This window comes from Mus caroli, unplaced genomic scaffold, assembly GCF_978045245.1.
Source record: "Mus caroli unplaced genomic scaffold, Mus_caroli_1 scaffold_18, whole genome shotgun sequence".
Lineage (NCBI taxonomy): Eukaryota > Metazoa > Chordata > Mammalia > Rodentia > Muridae > Mus > Mus caroli.
Genome location: NW_028227273.1, coordinates 63,058,602 through 63,073,583, shown reverse-complemented (window position 1 = coordinate 63,073,583; position 14,982 = coordinate 63,058,602). Strand labels below are relative to the sequence as shown.

Below are 14,982 nucleotides of genomic sequence, written 5' to 3'. Positions count from 1 at the left end.
CCATTTCATCAAACTGGGGAGCCAGATTGCACAGGGCCAGCACAGGCAGCCAGGGGACTTTGGATTCAATTCAGTTGGCAGCGGGGAGCCATCGAGTGTTTTATGGGCAGGGATATGGCACGAACAGAGCAGTGCTTTAGGAAGATTAATTTGAAATTGCACGACAGGTTGATTGACAGAGCTACAATCGGTTCAGCAAAAAAAGGAGGCTATCTTCCGAACAAAGCCACCTTATTATATAGTCTGTTTTAGTTTCGAACTGGCTTACATTTTGATGGAATTATTTTTTAAAGGATAGCAGGGCTTATTTTTCCTAATGCCTTTTTATAGAGCTAACAAATAAACTCTCTTATGTCACAGACATTTTTTTTTAATCTTTGTGCACTCGATACTCAAGGGAGGAGAGCCGGTGTCTATGGTCACAGCAGTGTTTGATTTCCCAGGAGGGACAGTTCTTACTTATCAATTACTTCTCGTTGTCTGCAGCATTTGTAAGGCGCCTTTGACTTTCTTCTCCCAGCTGAGGATGTCAGAGCACTTTGAAAAATGAAATTGATACCAGGGCAAACCTGCACTATGAGACAACTGATGGCCCTGATTCTTTGTGGGGTTTATTCTAGAAAGATATTATCTTTGTTTGGCTATAGGCCTCCTGGGGTGCTGCTCGGAAAGACCAGAGTCTTAGGAGGATACAAATTAAGTGTCACAATAACCACTAATGATGGCGGAGCTCTTGCTGATCTCACAGCTACCACCTGGTAGAGTCTGCTACTCTGTTACTCTCTCTGACCGACAAGAAAGCTGGAGACTGAGTCCGGGGTCTGAGGGACTGCAGTGTAGAACAGCCAGCGTGTTTTTGGGAGGATTCCTCCTGTAATTATTCCTCTTTGCTTCAGGAACTTCCTCTGATGTCTCTAAAGACATCAGACAAGACAAAAGGTGTTGGGGCATGGAAGAGAAGCATCCACTGCTCTCCCACAATTAACTCTTTCATTTGGGGTAGTTCTGTTAGAACAAGGCTTCCTCTCCCATGCAGTTTCAGGGGCAGAAAGTGAAGGGAGGTTTCCGTGGTACATTCAGGGTGTCACAACTCCCCAGAGCCACAGACTCCCTAAGTCCGTTTAGTGGTGCAAAGGAGTCTAGGTACGTTTTTTTTTTTTCTTTATACTGCTTCTCAGGAAATTGCTAAATGGGGGAGCAAAGACCTGAAACCTCCTGTACTGGCTATTTTTGTGTCAACTTGACACAGCTGGAGTTATCACAGAGAAAGGAGCTTCAGTTGAGGAAATGCCTCCATGAGATCCAACTGTAAGGCATTTTCTCAATTAGTGATCAAGGGGGAAAGGCCCCTTGTGGGTGGGACCATCCCTGGGCTGGTAGTCTTGAGTTCTATAAGAGAGTAGGCTGAGCAAGCCAGGGAAGGCAAGCCAGTAAAGAACATCCCTCCATGGCCTCTGCATCAGCTCCTGCTCCCTGACCTGTCTGAGTTCCAGTCCTGACTTCCTTTGGTGATGAACAGCAGCATGGAAGTGAAAGCCGAATAAACCCTTTCCTCCCCAACTTGCTTCTTGGTCATGATGTTTGTGCAGGAATAGAAACCCTGACTAAGACACCTCCCTATGTCTTTTTGTGGTCTGCATTATTTCTATGTGAAAGGGAAGTGTTTGTATGATTGGACTTCTTAAGAGGGACTGTGAGGTTAGGGATGGCTCGCTGGTTAAGAGTACTTTCTGCTGTTGCAGATGAGCAGAGTTCAGTTCCAAGCATCCTTGCTGGGTAGTTCAGAACTGCCTGTAGCTCTAGTTCCAGGGAATCTAATGCCCCCTTCCACCTCTGTGAGAAGTTACATACATGTGCACACATTTGCACACACACACACACAAAGGTAATGTAAGAATTACTGTTTTGCAAACATCCAAATTAAATAATAATGGACCTGCAGTTATGACACAGTGTGATTACAGACCTTTCAAAACTGAAATAAAATTCTGTATTTTGCTTGAGAATGTACATCTTGCATATACCCACTGACTGCATGGTTGAACACAGTTCACATTCTGTTTAGTCTTCCTGATGTGTAAGGTAGCCTCGCTCCCACCATCTCCACAGTGCCTGGATCCTTCAGGTGTGTGGAGGACACTCTATAAGTAGTGAATGGATGGACAGATGGAAGGATGGATGGATGGATGGGTGGATGGATGATTTGAACCTATCACCACTAAAAAGAAACATATCTACAGTACTCCTCTACCTTCCACTCCCCTTTTCTTCCCTCTTTCTGTGTGTCTGGTATGATTGATGTTTCTGGTGTGATTGACATGTCTGGTATGATTGATGTTTCTGGTGTGATTGACATGTCTGGTATGATTGATGTTTCTGGTGTGATTGACATGTCTGACATGACTGATGTGTGTCTTGTATGTCTCTCCAGGTGGAGCAGCCCTGGACCTGAAGGCATGCCCCCCAAAACCCTTCCGCTGGATCCTGGACATGACGTGGCTGAACCTTGTGGAGCTCAGTAAGCTCCCCCAGTTTGCAGAAATTATGAACCAGGTAAAGGAGGAAGGGGTGAATAGAAGCACAGGTCTGCAGATCAAAACACACCCGGGTTGTTTCATGGGGGCCTCCTAGTAGCAATTTCTACCCCCAAAGGGGCAACAAATGACAATACGGATTTGGATGGGTGTGGTGGTATGCACCTACAATCCCAGTTCCAGGGAGACTGAGGCAGGGGGATCAGAAGCTCAATGAGGTCTTGTCTTAAAAGTGACAGCAGAAATTATTGCAAGAGTGTGGCTGGGAGGTGGGAGTGGATGGACAGACTTCAAAGGGAGCATTTCACAGGCATCAGAAGCAAGCTTTCCTGCTTTGCTGTGGGCAAGGGTCTTTGTGTACGCAGGTGTATGTGCATGCATGTACGAGCACATGCATGTAGAAGCCGGAGGTCAGTCAACCTTGGGTGCCTTTCCTCTAGCTCCACCCATTTTACTCACTGAGTAGGCTAGATTAGCTACCCAGGGAGTCCCAGGCATCTGCCTGGGGCTACTTCCCTAGGGATTAATTGGGGTCCTCATGGGTAGCTTGGCAGGCGCTTTACCAGCTCAGACACGCCCTGCAGCCCATCCCCCTTAGCCTACTCTCCTCTAGCCCCAAGGGTTCATCTTCTATTCCTGCTTGAGTAACATCTTAGAAGTACAAGGCCTGGGTGGGTGGACCCTCCCGTCACAGCAGTGTATTTAGGTCTCACTTCTGCCTCTGATTAAGTCACTGCTGCGAATATGAGTTTGAGTCTAATCAAGAGGATAGTGTACTTTTAAAAAGTATGAATTAGCTTAGTGGTGCAAGCATAAAATAACTTGGAGAGTTGGCTCAGCAGCTAGAGCACGTGTCACGCAAGCAAGACATCCAGAGTCCAGAAACCCAGGTAAACGTTGGCCAGGTCTGCAATTCTAGCCTCGGAAGAAGCTGTCTAGAGACAGTAGCCACACACAGGACCTCTGGGTTTGATCTACCCCAGTGAATAAGGCAGAAGAGCCGCTGAACCACTTCAGTCGTCAGGGGGCAATTTGAATGAGCCTCAGAACTGCCCCCTATCCCACACTGCCCCAGGGACAAGGTTGATACAATTGAACTCAGAGTTACTGTCTGGTTGATAACCAGACAGGCTGGTGAGCTCCCTGTCCATATCCTCTGTCCCGAATTGCTGACAGGATGCACAGCTTCGAGTGGTTTCCCACATGTCTGTGCCCCAAAGGAAAAGAAACCAGAGGCCAGGTAGATGGCGCAGTCAGTGAAATGCTCACCATGCAAACACAAGGAGCTGCGATCAGATCCTTGGTACCTGCATTGGAGAGTCCGTGCATGTCTGTGGCCCAGAGCCTAGGAAACAGAGGCAGCAGGGTCTCTGGGGCTTGCAGGCCAGCCTGTCCATATGAAGTGAGGCGTTCCGGGTCAGCGAGGGACCCTGCCTCAAAAAATAAGATAGTGATAGAGGGGAGCATCCAGTCAAGATTTGTGACTGCTACGTGGCTCGGAGTCAAGTCTACATGTATCACATAAACACACGCACATGCACGGACTTGAACACACAGAAAGAGGGGCGGGGGAAGGAGGAGGGGAAGAGAGAGAGAGAGAGAGAGAGAGAGAGAGAGAGAGAGAGAGAGAGAGGAAGAAGTGTAAGAAACAACAGTCAGGCCGTAGGTCTGACACACAGGATCTGAGACGTGAACTCCGCTGTCTGTCTTTAATGCTCACTGTAGGTTTCTCAAAAGTGCTGACAAGCCATTTCCCGAGGACCCCGGCCTGGCGGTTGCTGAGGATTATGGGACAGGCTCAGCAGTGCAGAGTTTATAATTAGACTCAATGGCACTTGGGCAGCAGGAGCACCTTTTAATGCATCTGCACCCCCCCAGGTCCTCTGTGTGTGATCCGAAGAGCCGCTACTTGAGACCCACTTGGAGAGACTTCTCCCGCTCCCGGCTTTAAGGTCTCACTAGGAAAATAAGAGCATGGATTTTTGGCTTCTCTTGCTATTTTTAAGTAGAGATCAGCATTCAGGGAAATTGGTCCACATCCGTGGTTCTCAGTGGAGGGTAATTTTGTGCCACCCCCAGCAGGGTATGTGGAAGTGTCTGGAGACATTTTTGATCATCCCAACTCCAAGTCAGGGATGCTACTGGCATCTAGTGGGTAGAGGCCGGAGATGCTGCTGAACACGCTCACTGTTACCAAAGCGAGTAGGGTTAGAGCCTGGGCTCTAGGGGCCCTCGCTAGCCCAGCTGCTTGTCCCAGGAAACCAATTAAAGAGACGGATTAATAGTGACAGGCAGAAAAATGAGATTCAGTGTAGCCACATTGGGAAGCAGGACAAGGAGACCTGGTGACTCCCTGCTTCCAGTCTGTCTTGAGGGCCTGATAAGGGGGTTCAGGTCTAAATAGCAGTCAAGAGGCAAGTGTAGGTAAGCAGTGTAGCCCACAGATGTCATCCTGCCTGTCACTGACTCCAGCATCAACCACAGTGTCTGCTGCAAGTTATAAATCATTCTCTACGAGGCACAATCCTCTGGCTGTTCCTAGAGCCTCAGCCCTTCCTTCTCCTAGCATGAGATTCCTGGGTGAAATTCCAACTTCTACAGAGCTATGGCTTGAGTGTTAACCACAGGGAGAGGTACAGGTGTCTATCTGCCAGCATGGTTATGCTAACCATTCCCAGGATAGCTCTGCCTGCACTACATAATAATTTCCAGCTCCAAGTATCAATAAAGTGTCGCGATGGAGAAGTTTTGATTTGTTGTCATCCCCTATCTCTCCCCCTCCCCAGCCATTTTGTGTCACTGAAATAGTATCCTAATGGCAGTTAACAAAACTGCAAGGGACAGTTACATTGTATCTATGTGATTCAGGTCATTGAAGACAGTAGCGGGTTGTTCTGCTTTGTAAGCTAAGAGCCCACAAGAGTGGCTCTCCTGGGCCCTCTGGAGCGTCTGGTGCATTCCAATCCCATGCAGTCCCACAGCTTGATTCTTGGCTTATTACCCTTAGATATCTCGGAATGAGAAGGGGTGGAAAAACTGGTTTGATAAAGACGCCCCAGAGGAAGAGATCATCCCTGATGGCTATAATGACTCCCTGGATACCTGCCGCAAGCTTCTGCTTATCAGGTGAGCACCGCAGGATCAAGAACGGGAAGCACCACCCACCGTACCTCATTCCAGGTCTGATCTCAGCAATCGACATCTGCTGTCTGGCATTTACTCGCGTGATGTGTCTGTGCGTGTGGAACCTGTGAGGGTACGCGACACAAATGGTTAGAATGCAGATGCTCGCTGGTAGCTTACGTCTGGCCTCTTTGGCACACCCATCCTCTCTGAAGACAGCCAGGCTCCAGAGTCAGTGGTACATGAGTTTCAGAGTCCTGTCTCCACTGTCATGTGTGCTCTCTGAGGAAACAACCCTGCAGTTCCTCGATGATAAATGACAGCAGGGAAGAAGTCTGTTTTGACAACATTTTAACTGTAGGGCTTTCAACGAAAACATGAAAGAAAATATGTTTTTATGTCTCCTTTATCCATTTGATATTGCACAAATCATTCATTATTGAATTTACCTCTGTAAAAGAAAATAATGGAACGTGAGCTGCTGAGAAGATTCAGAGAGTAGAAGTGCCTGCTGCCAAACCTGACCACCTGAGTTTGATCACCGGGACCTATGCCGCGGAAGGAGAGAACCAACTCCAGCAATTTATTCTCTGATCTCCACACTCCTGCTTTGGCATGTGCATAAAGTGCACACACACACAGATATACAGACATACATATATACACACACAGATATACCCACATACATACCTACATATACAATACACACATATGCACACACACATACATGCACACTCAGAAATACACCACATGCAAACCTACAAACACACAATGCACACATACATGCATGTACATATGTATGCATGCACACATACACACATGCACACATAATACATATATGCATACACACACACACACACACATACACACAAAATTAAAACTAGCCTTTGCAAGGAATTGACTCAGAAGCTAAAACTCAGTTTAATGGGGGGGGGGGGCTGGACTATTGAGATGTGCAACTACTCTTTGGGCCATTAAGATGAAAACAACAGTTTTAAATCGACATTAAGCAAGAGCAGTTGCCTGTTGATCATCACAAATTCTTAGTATCTCATAGCTCAGAGGGGCTTATGTATTAGGAAAAAAAATCAGAGTATGTGTGTGCCTATATGTGTACACGCACTTGTGCATGCACACTTGCGTACATATGCGGGTCTCTGTGATTGGTTAGTAAACTTCTAGGGAGATCAGACCACAGAGATTAGCAAGGATCGAGAAGATGGTTTAGGTGGGAACCTGGGTTTGAGCCTCAGGACCCACATTTTAAAAGCCAAGTATTGGAGCGGGTGAGATGGTTCAATGGGTAGGAGCACTGTCTTGCAAGGCTGAAGATCTAAGTTTGAGCCCCAGGACACATGAAAGGGGAGAAGGAGAGAACTCACTTCTCAAGTTGTGCTCTGATGTACACACATGTATCACAACACATACATGGCCCCTATCACATACCCACACCTGCTAACCATCATCATCAATCAAATATATAATATTGTATAAAATATTTTTATTTTATAATATACTATGTATATTGTACTTAATATTATATAATATATAATAAATTATATATAACAATATATTAGATTAATACATATATACATATATATTTATATTATAAAAGCCAGATGTTGTATTGTGGAATATACTTGTAATTCTTGTTCTGGGGAGGTGAAGCTAAGATGATCCTCTGGGCTTAGCCAATCCTATTTAATGAGCCAATAAGAGATCATGCCTCAAAACAAAACCAAGGTACCTTAGAAATGACACAATTGTCCTCTCCAAGCTCCACACATGACTGAACACACACACACACACACACACACACACACACACACACACACACACACACAGTAGGGAGGGGAGGGAGATAACTAACAGGAAGGGGGGTGGGTCAGTCAGGGTAGGTTTATATTTCCTAATGCAGCACACCTGACCTTGCCATTGGACATGTTGCTGGTTGCTGTAGGCCACGAGAGTGGTCAGAGGGGCCTCACTGGTGACCCCCTGGTCAGTGGAGTATGAAAGGGTTGCTTGTTTTCCTTGAAATAATCACATTTATCCTTTACCCACCATCATTTTAAAATGGGCTCATGCCACACAAGCAGGGTCATTAACTGGTAAGTGAGAATCAGCTTGGGAGACGGAGCATCTCAGATCTAAATGATCAGCTGTCTGACATTTACTTACGTGATGTGTCTGTGCATGTAGAACCTGTTAGGGTACGTGACACACAAGGTTAGAAAGCAGATGCTCGCTGATAGCTTACGTCTGGCCTCTTTGGCACATCCATCCTCTCTGAAGACAGCCAGGCTTTGGAGTCTGCCGTATGTCGGCCTCTGTCACGGACTGAGGTTGGCAGAGGACCCTCTGTCGTTACAGAGTCTACACTGTTCCCTGCCAGTGCCTGCCACCAAACCCTCACATGATTAAATCTGCGCTCACCCAAGGATAGCAGAATTTGCCATCCTCTCACACAGCCCCATGGAAGGGGGGATCCGCTTGCTGCCCCTTTGTTAATTAAACTTGTGACTTTTGCACACTCAGAATTAGATGGAGAAAGAGGCGGGGTAGATAGTACCTTAGAACTTAGAACTGAGAAGGGCTGAACTTACTTCCTCTAACATATTCATTTCAAGATCATGGTGCCCCGACCGCACTGTTTTCCAAGCGAGAAAGTATATTGCGGACTCTCTCGAGGAGAAGTACACAGAGCCAGTTATCCTAAATCTGGAGAAGACCTGGGAAGAAAGTGACACGCACACACCTCTGATCTGTTTCCTGTCCATGGGCTCCGACCCCACCATCCAGATTGATGCGTTGGCCAAGAAGCTGAAGCTGGGTATGACTGACCATCTGTCTGTGAAACTTAGCAACACGTCTGTTTTTGCTCTGAATATCACTTTTCACAAGTGATTCTTAGAAAAGTATCCATGGCCAGGCTTGGTTGTGTGTGCCTTTGACTTCACATTCAGGAGGCAGAGGCAGGCATCTGAATTGAGTGAGTTCAAGACCACCCTGGTCTGCATAGTGAGACTCAGGTCAGCCAAGGCTATCTAGTGAGACCTGGTCTAAAACGAAAGCAAGTTGTCTACAAGGCAAAGCTATATTTAAAAATTAAGCTCCCCCCCCCCTTGGATCCATTTACCCAAGACAGAGGTATCTGCACAGACAGGGATAAAGATCTATTTATCTCAGACTCCTTTATCTTTAAGATGGAGGCACTGGTGGGCAGCAGCCTGCTACCGCCATGTTTACATAAATCAATGACGACACTGAAGTGCATTTTGTCACAAACTGAAAATCTAGAACCATTATTTGTAGTGTCTGATGACCAGGGATTGATTCATTTGCTCGCACTGTCCGTTCATTACCGAGTTAGTAATGAGCCACGCTCCCTGTGGCGGCTGTTTAGAGACAAACAGAACACAGCTGGAGAAGACAGATGTGAGCATAACTGAGCAGGGCAGGCCATAACCATAGCCACATTCTGTAGAGAGGATGGACCACTGGCTCAGACCTGCACAGACTCTGAAGAAAGCATGGCACGCCTTAAGATGCAGTTTTGTTTTGTTTTGTTTTTCGAGACAGGGTTTCTCTGTGTAGCCCTGGCTGTCCTGGAACTCACTCTGTAGACGAGGCTGTCCTCGAACTCAGAAATCCGCCTGCCTCTGCCTCCCGAGTGCTGGGATTAAAGGCGTGTGCCACCACGCCTGGCTCTAAGATGCAGTTTTAATTTTAATGATGCATCCATGCGTGTCTTCCTGTAGGCACATGCATGTGAACATAGGTACCCACAGAAGCCAGAAGGAGGTGTTGAGTTCCCTGGAGCTGGACTCACAGGACTGCATGATGTGGGTGCTGGGAACCAAACTCATGTCCCCTGCAAGAGCAGCCAGTGTTCTTAGCCACTGGGCCATCTCTCCAGCCCCGATCTCCGTGCATTGTCCTGTGAATAGAACTGTTTCTCTCTCCGAAGACTCAAATAAACAAAAACAAAAACAAAACAAAACAAAAAAAAAAAACCCTGGGTGTACAGAGAGCTATAGCTGTACCTGAAGAGTTGATTCATGCACTCTAAAAACATTAGGAAAGCATATGAGATCATTGAGAGGGCTCAGCCAGTAAAGGTGTCTGCTGTCAAGCTCGAGGATCTGAGTTCAATCCCTGAAACTCTCTTAAAGGTGGAGAGAACTGACTCCAGCTAGTTGTCCCCTGACCTCCACACTTAGGTCATAATATGCATGTGCATACATACACACACACACACAAATAGTAAAAGCAATTTTTAAAAAAAAGTTCAATATCCATATTTGACTTTGCAAAGTTAGGATCAGAACACCCTACAAAGTGATAAATGTATGCTTTAAGCATCAGCACCAGACTCGCTGGTAAACAACCGAGACATTCCCATTAAAGTCAGACTCACAACAAAGATGTCTGCCCACTGCCACGGTGATTAAGCACTCTCGTGGAAGATCTAGCTAACGTATTGTGAGACTCATAAATAAAAGATGTAACTCCTGAAGAAAAGGAGGGACCCAAAAATGCCACCATTACTCTCAGACAATGTAAGTGTCTAGCTTAAAACCACAAATGAATCAACTGAAGATGATCCTACTTAATAGAACAGTTCAGCAAGGTGACTACTCACAGCATAAATATTTTTTTTAAAAAAATCAATTGTGCCTCCTTGTAAAAATAAAATGTAAAAATTCCATTAGCTTTGCAATAAAAATGAAACAGGTTGTTTAAAAATATCCATTTGAAGAAAAATATAAAACTTTCTTAGTGACATAGAAAGTTAATTCAAGTAAGTAGAGTTAAAACCCATTCCCAATGTAACAACTCAATATTGTAAAGGTGTCAATAGTTTATAGATTAGCCTATAAATTGAATGTAAGCCTAATTGAAATTCAAACATCATTTTCTCCCCTAATTGGATCCTAGGACGACATTAGATCATCAGTAGCATAGAGAAGAATAGCCACAAAAACTTGGAAAGAAAAAAAAAAGTAATTGAAAATGAACACTCCTAAATTTTTTTTTTATGCTGCTGGATTTTGCAAGTAGTTTATTATCATATACTCCAAGGTAAAAAATAAAGCTATTATGATGAGACAAATTTTTATTCCTAAATTTTTAAAGCTTTATCAAATGGCAATAATTGAATCAGTGTGCAACTGGCTAAAAGCAAATAATAGAGCAAAATGAAAGACCCCAAATTACACACACACAGATGCACACATGCACACACTCGTGCGCGCGCGCGCACACACACACACACACACACGCATGCACACATGCATCATGCGTGCACACACACTCTTTTGAAGTCCAACCTGTATATTTTGCACTTCTATCCCATCCTCCTGTGTTTGGTTTCTCCATTTTTCCATGTGCCATACATTTTCTGGTCAACACCATGGAAAGCCAGCTCTATTTGAATAGCAGTGGCTTCTTAGAGGAATGGAGGGAGGGAGATCATGGTAAAATTTACATTTTTGTCATTGTGAGCTTGTGTTGCAGAATGCAGGACTATCTCAATGGGACAAGGACAAGAAGTTCATGCTCGAAAGCTGATCCAGTTGTCGATGCAACAGGTATGCAACCAAGGACCATCACCATTGTGACCCAAGCTCGCCAATTCCTCCGTCCATCTGGTCTACCTTGGAAGGCCACAGTGATTGGCAGCATCCTTCCTCTGATGTTCCTTTTCCAGTTTTGTTGGTGCACAGCCAAATCTTTGGTCATTTGTGAACCCTACATCTCAAGGCAGTTTCCTCCTCTTAGCACCACAGAAAGCTTGCTATTTCTTCCAGTCCACAGCCACCTTTGTCTTTCTGTATCTTTCCAACCATCTACTAACTATCCATCTATCTGTTTACGATCTGGAAGGCGCAATGTCTGGTTCTTAAGGTTACAGATCCAGCCATCTTGGAATTTCATGATCAATATTAATACAAGGGACAAATCAGGACTGTTAAATTTCAATTTTCAGTTGAAGGCGGGTTCTCATTTTTTCATTAATGGATCATTCCAGGCAAATAAAAAAAATAGTTGAGGACTTTCTGTTGAAGTATTGATGATTTTTATCAAAGCGGAATGTTGAAAAGCAGTTGGCATTGTGCCTAATAAATACACAGATCGTTAACTTTCTAGAAATGCTTTGCAGATAGCCATCTCAGCTCTAATAAGAAAGGGCATAATTTATAAAAGTAAGATTAAAAATCTTGGTTTGTTTTTAAGTGTTGGATCTCATCATGTCTGTGGCGACTTTGTCACGGCTTTTCCCTGGGAATTAATGACCAGTGGGGGTTAATGGCCCAAAGCCCTACTTAGGTCATCAAAATCTCAAGCTGGTCATTAATTCTCAAGTGCCCTAAGCCTTAATCTTTATCACCTAATTAAATTCAATAATAAATTATATTTAATTTATATATCAAGGCAATGATGTGCAATTATTTCTACTTGAGTCAAATCTTTGGCTCTTTTGGATGATTTGTCTGTTCTACTTTGGGCAAAAGTGATCTTTTTTTCTTTTTTTTTTCTTTTTTAGTTTAGTTTAGTTTTCAGTAAGTGGAAAACTTTTAAATACTACATTTACCTTAGCCTTCTTCAGGATGATGGTTTTGTTTTTTGTTTTTAACTTTCACATCTTTATCTCACAACGTATTGATAATGGAATTATCAGCAAAATAATAAAAAAATCAATCAAACAAAACTGAACAACAACAAAAACAAAAAGAAAAGAAAAGAAAAGACAAGACAAGTGTGGCCATAATGTGCTCTTGAGCCACCCCAAAATTTCAAACATATCTGATGTTCCTGGATGCTGGGTAAGGACCAGAAAGCACTGGATGCTGGATCCTGTCTTCTCCTAGGTAGCCCATGATGCAGGCCCAGTGCATCCTCTTTGCTATTTAAGCCAGCCCTACTCTGATTCTTTTCTTCCAGTTGAAGGCACGATTTAAATACCTTATCATGTACTTACTGCATTTACCAGCTTATAGATGTGGTTATCTAGTCTGCTATACTTAACTTAGATCAGAATATTAAAATGTTGACTTACTGGGCACGGTGATGCATACCTACAATTTCAGCAGGTGGCGGTCAGAAGAAAGAGGTTTGAGAGTTCAAGACTAGTCTAGGCTACACAGCGAGTTGAAGGCTAGCCTGAACTAGAATGATGCACTGACTCAATAAATGAGTGGGCTGTCTTGTTTCCCTAGGTTAGTGACGGTCTCTGACTTAATGTTAAAATGTGCTTTACTGTTTGCCATTTAGATGGGGAGTCCCTGGGGAAAACAGTGACAAACAATATGATTCAGAAAGTGGCTAGCAAAAGCCACCACATGCATTACCTCTGACTTTCAGAAGGTTACAAGCACTTTAATGGATAGTTGTGAAGCTGCCTTCTTGGTTTGAGTGGATTCTGACAGACCTTAGGGAGGCCTGTGCAAGTATCCAACCTCACCATTAGATGGTGCCCACACTCAAGTTTTTATTTCTAATCTCTGAGGAACCAGGGGTACCAGAATGACACCAAGCCACCAGATTGGGCCAGGAACAGATGGCTTTTGAATATGAACACACACACACACACACACACACACACATATATATATATATATATATATATATACACACACACACACATACACACACACATATATATATATATGCATATATATATATACACACACATATATGTCAAAAGCTTTCCACTTCCTGAAACTAAAAAAAAAAAAAAGATCACTTTTGCCCAAAGTAGAACAGACAAATCACCCAAAAGAGCCAAAGATTTGACTCAAGTAGAAATCAGTGTACATCATTGCCTTGATATATAATTTAAATATAATGTATCTTAGTAAATACGGGCTCAAAATAAAACAGCCATGCTTTCAGCAAACTTATTTTTGAAGCAATACATTTCATTTTGGTAAACATAATCACAAGCCGTGATAAATAACTGCGACTCTTTCTTGTCTTTCGGATACAGGGTGGTTGGGTATTGCTGCAGAATTGTCACCTCGGTCTGGAATTCATGGAAGAGTTACTAGAGACGCTGATGGTCACAGAAACCACCGAGGACTCCTTCAGAGTGTGGATAACCACTGAGCCCCATGACCGGTTTCCAATTACACTACTCCAGGTCTGTCACTGAGAGTCACCCCCAGTCACGTGATCTCATGGCTGACAGCGTGGAAGGGAGGACGCTTAGGGAAGACGGTCCCTTGGGTAAAAGTGCTCTTCGCCGAGTGCAACAACCTGAGTTTGATCTTCAGAGCCCATACGGTGGAAGGAGAGAGCAGGCTCCTGCGTGCTGTCCGCTGACCTCCACGTGTGTGCCGTGGCATATGCTAGACCTCCCAAAGAATAAATGAGTGCTATAAAATTTTTAATGAGGGAATGCAGCAGGGTGTATTAATCTTGATTATAATCACCAGGCTTATATAGTATTTCTCCAAGTGAATTCTAAGGCCCTATTGATTTATTGGGTTTGTGCTCTGATCAGTGTAATTGGCTTTTACTCTGTTGAGTTCCAGCCCGCGTGCCCCATGTCATGTTCTTATCAAATATGCCATGGTTTCTTTTTATTAGTTACTTAATTGCATGTATATGGGTTATTTTGACTGCTTCTATGTATATGTACCATGTGCATGCAGGGCCCTCAGAAGCCAGTAGAGGGCACTAGATCCCTTGGGATTGCAGTTACAGACAGTTGTGAGCTGCCGAGTAGGTATTGGGAACTGAACCTGGGTCCTTCTCGAGAGCAGCCAAGGTTCTTAAAAAACTGAGCCGTCTCTTTAACCCCCATACTGTGATTTCAATCACATTCTTTCTTTCTTTTTTTTTTTCTTTTCTGAGACAGGGTTTCTCTGTGTAGCCCTGGCTGTCCTGGATCTCACTTTGTAGACCAGGCTGGCCTTGAACTCAGAAATCTGCCTGCCTCTGCCTCCCAAGTGCTAGGATTAAAGGTGTGCGCCATCACTGCCTGGCTGCATTCTTTATAGTACGTTACAACAGTAACACAACCATCTGCTTCTCACAACAGACTTCTCTCAAGTTCACAAATGAGCCACCCCAAGGTGTCCGGGCAGGCCTGAAAAGGACATTCGCTGGGATCAACCAAGACCTTCTGGACATCAGTAACTTACCCATGTGGAAGCCGATGCTCTACACAGTGGCATTTCTGCACTCCACCGTGCAGGTAACCTGAGAAACAGTGTTCACTGCTAGGAGGCACTAATGAGTTGATGTAGCCACTGTGGGAGAGAGCTCCAGGAGGGCTTCCTGGCATTTCGCCCCCTACTGGCTTAGTACGTGTTTG

At 44.4% G+C, this 14,982-nt stretch overlaps 1 protein-coding gene across 1 annotated transcript in view; it reads left to right on the top strand.

Moving 5' to 3' along the window:
* Positions 1-14,982, top strand: part of Dnah8 (dynein axonemal heavy chain 8) — a 253,171-nt gene that overhangs the window by 181,087 nt on the left and 57,102 nt on the right. Inside the window, exons 80-85 of the mRNA XM_085832623.1 lie at positions 2,432-2,553; positions 5,542-5,660; positions 8,288-8,490; positions 11,178-11,251; positions 13,651-13,803; positions 14,707-14,862. Of these exons, the coding sequence (XP_085688749.1) occupies positions 2,432-2,553; positions 5,542-5,660; positions 8,288-8,490; positions 11,178-11,251; positions 13,651-13,803; positions 14,707-14,862 (827 nt within the window). The remainder of the gene's footprint in view (positions 1-2,431; positions 2,554-5,541; positions 5,661-8,287; positions 8,491-11,177; positions 11,252-13,650; positions 13,804-14,706; positions 14,863-14,982) is intronic.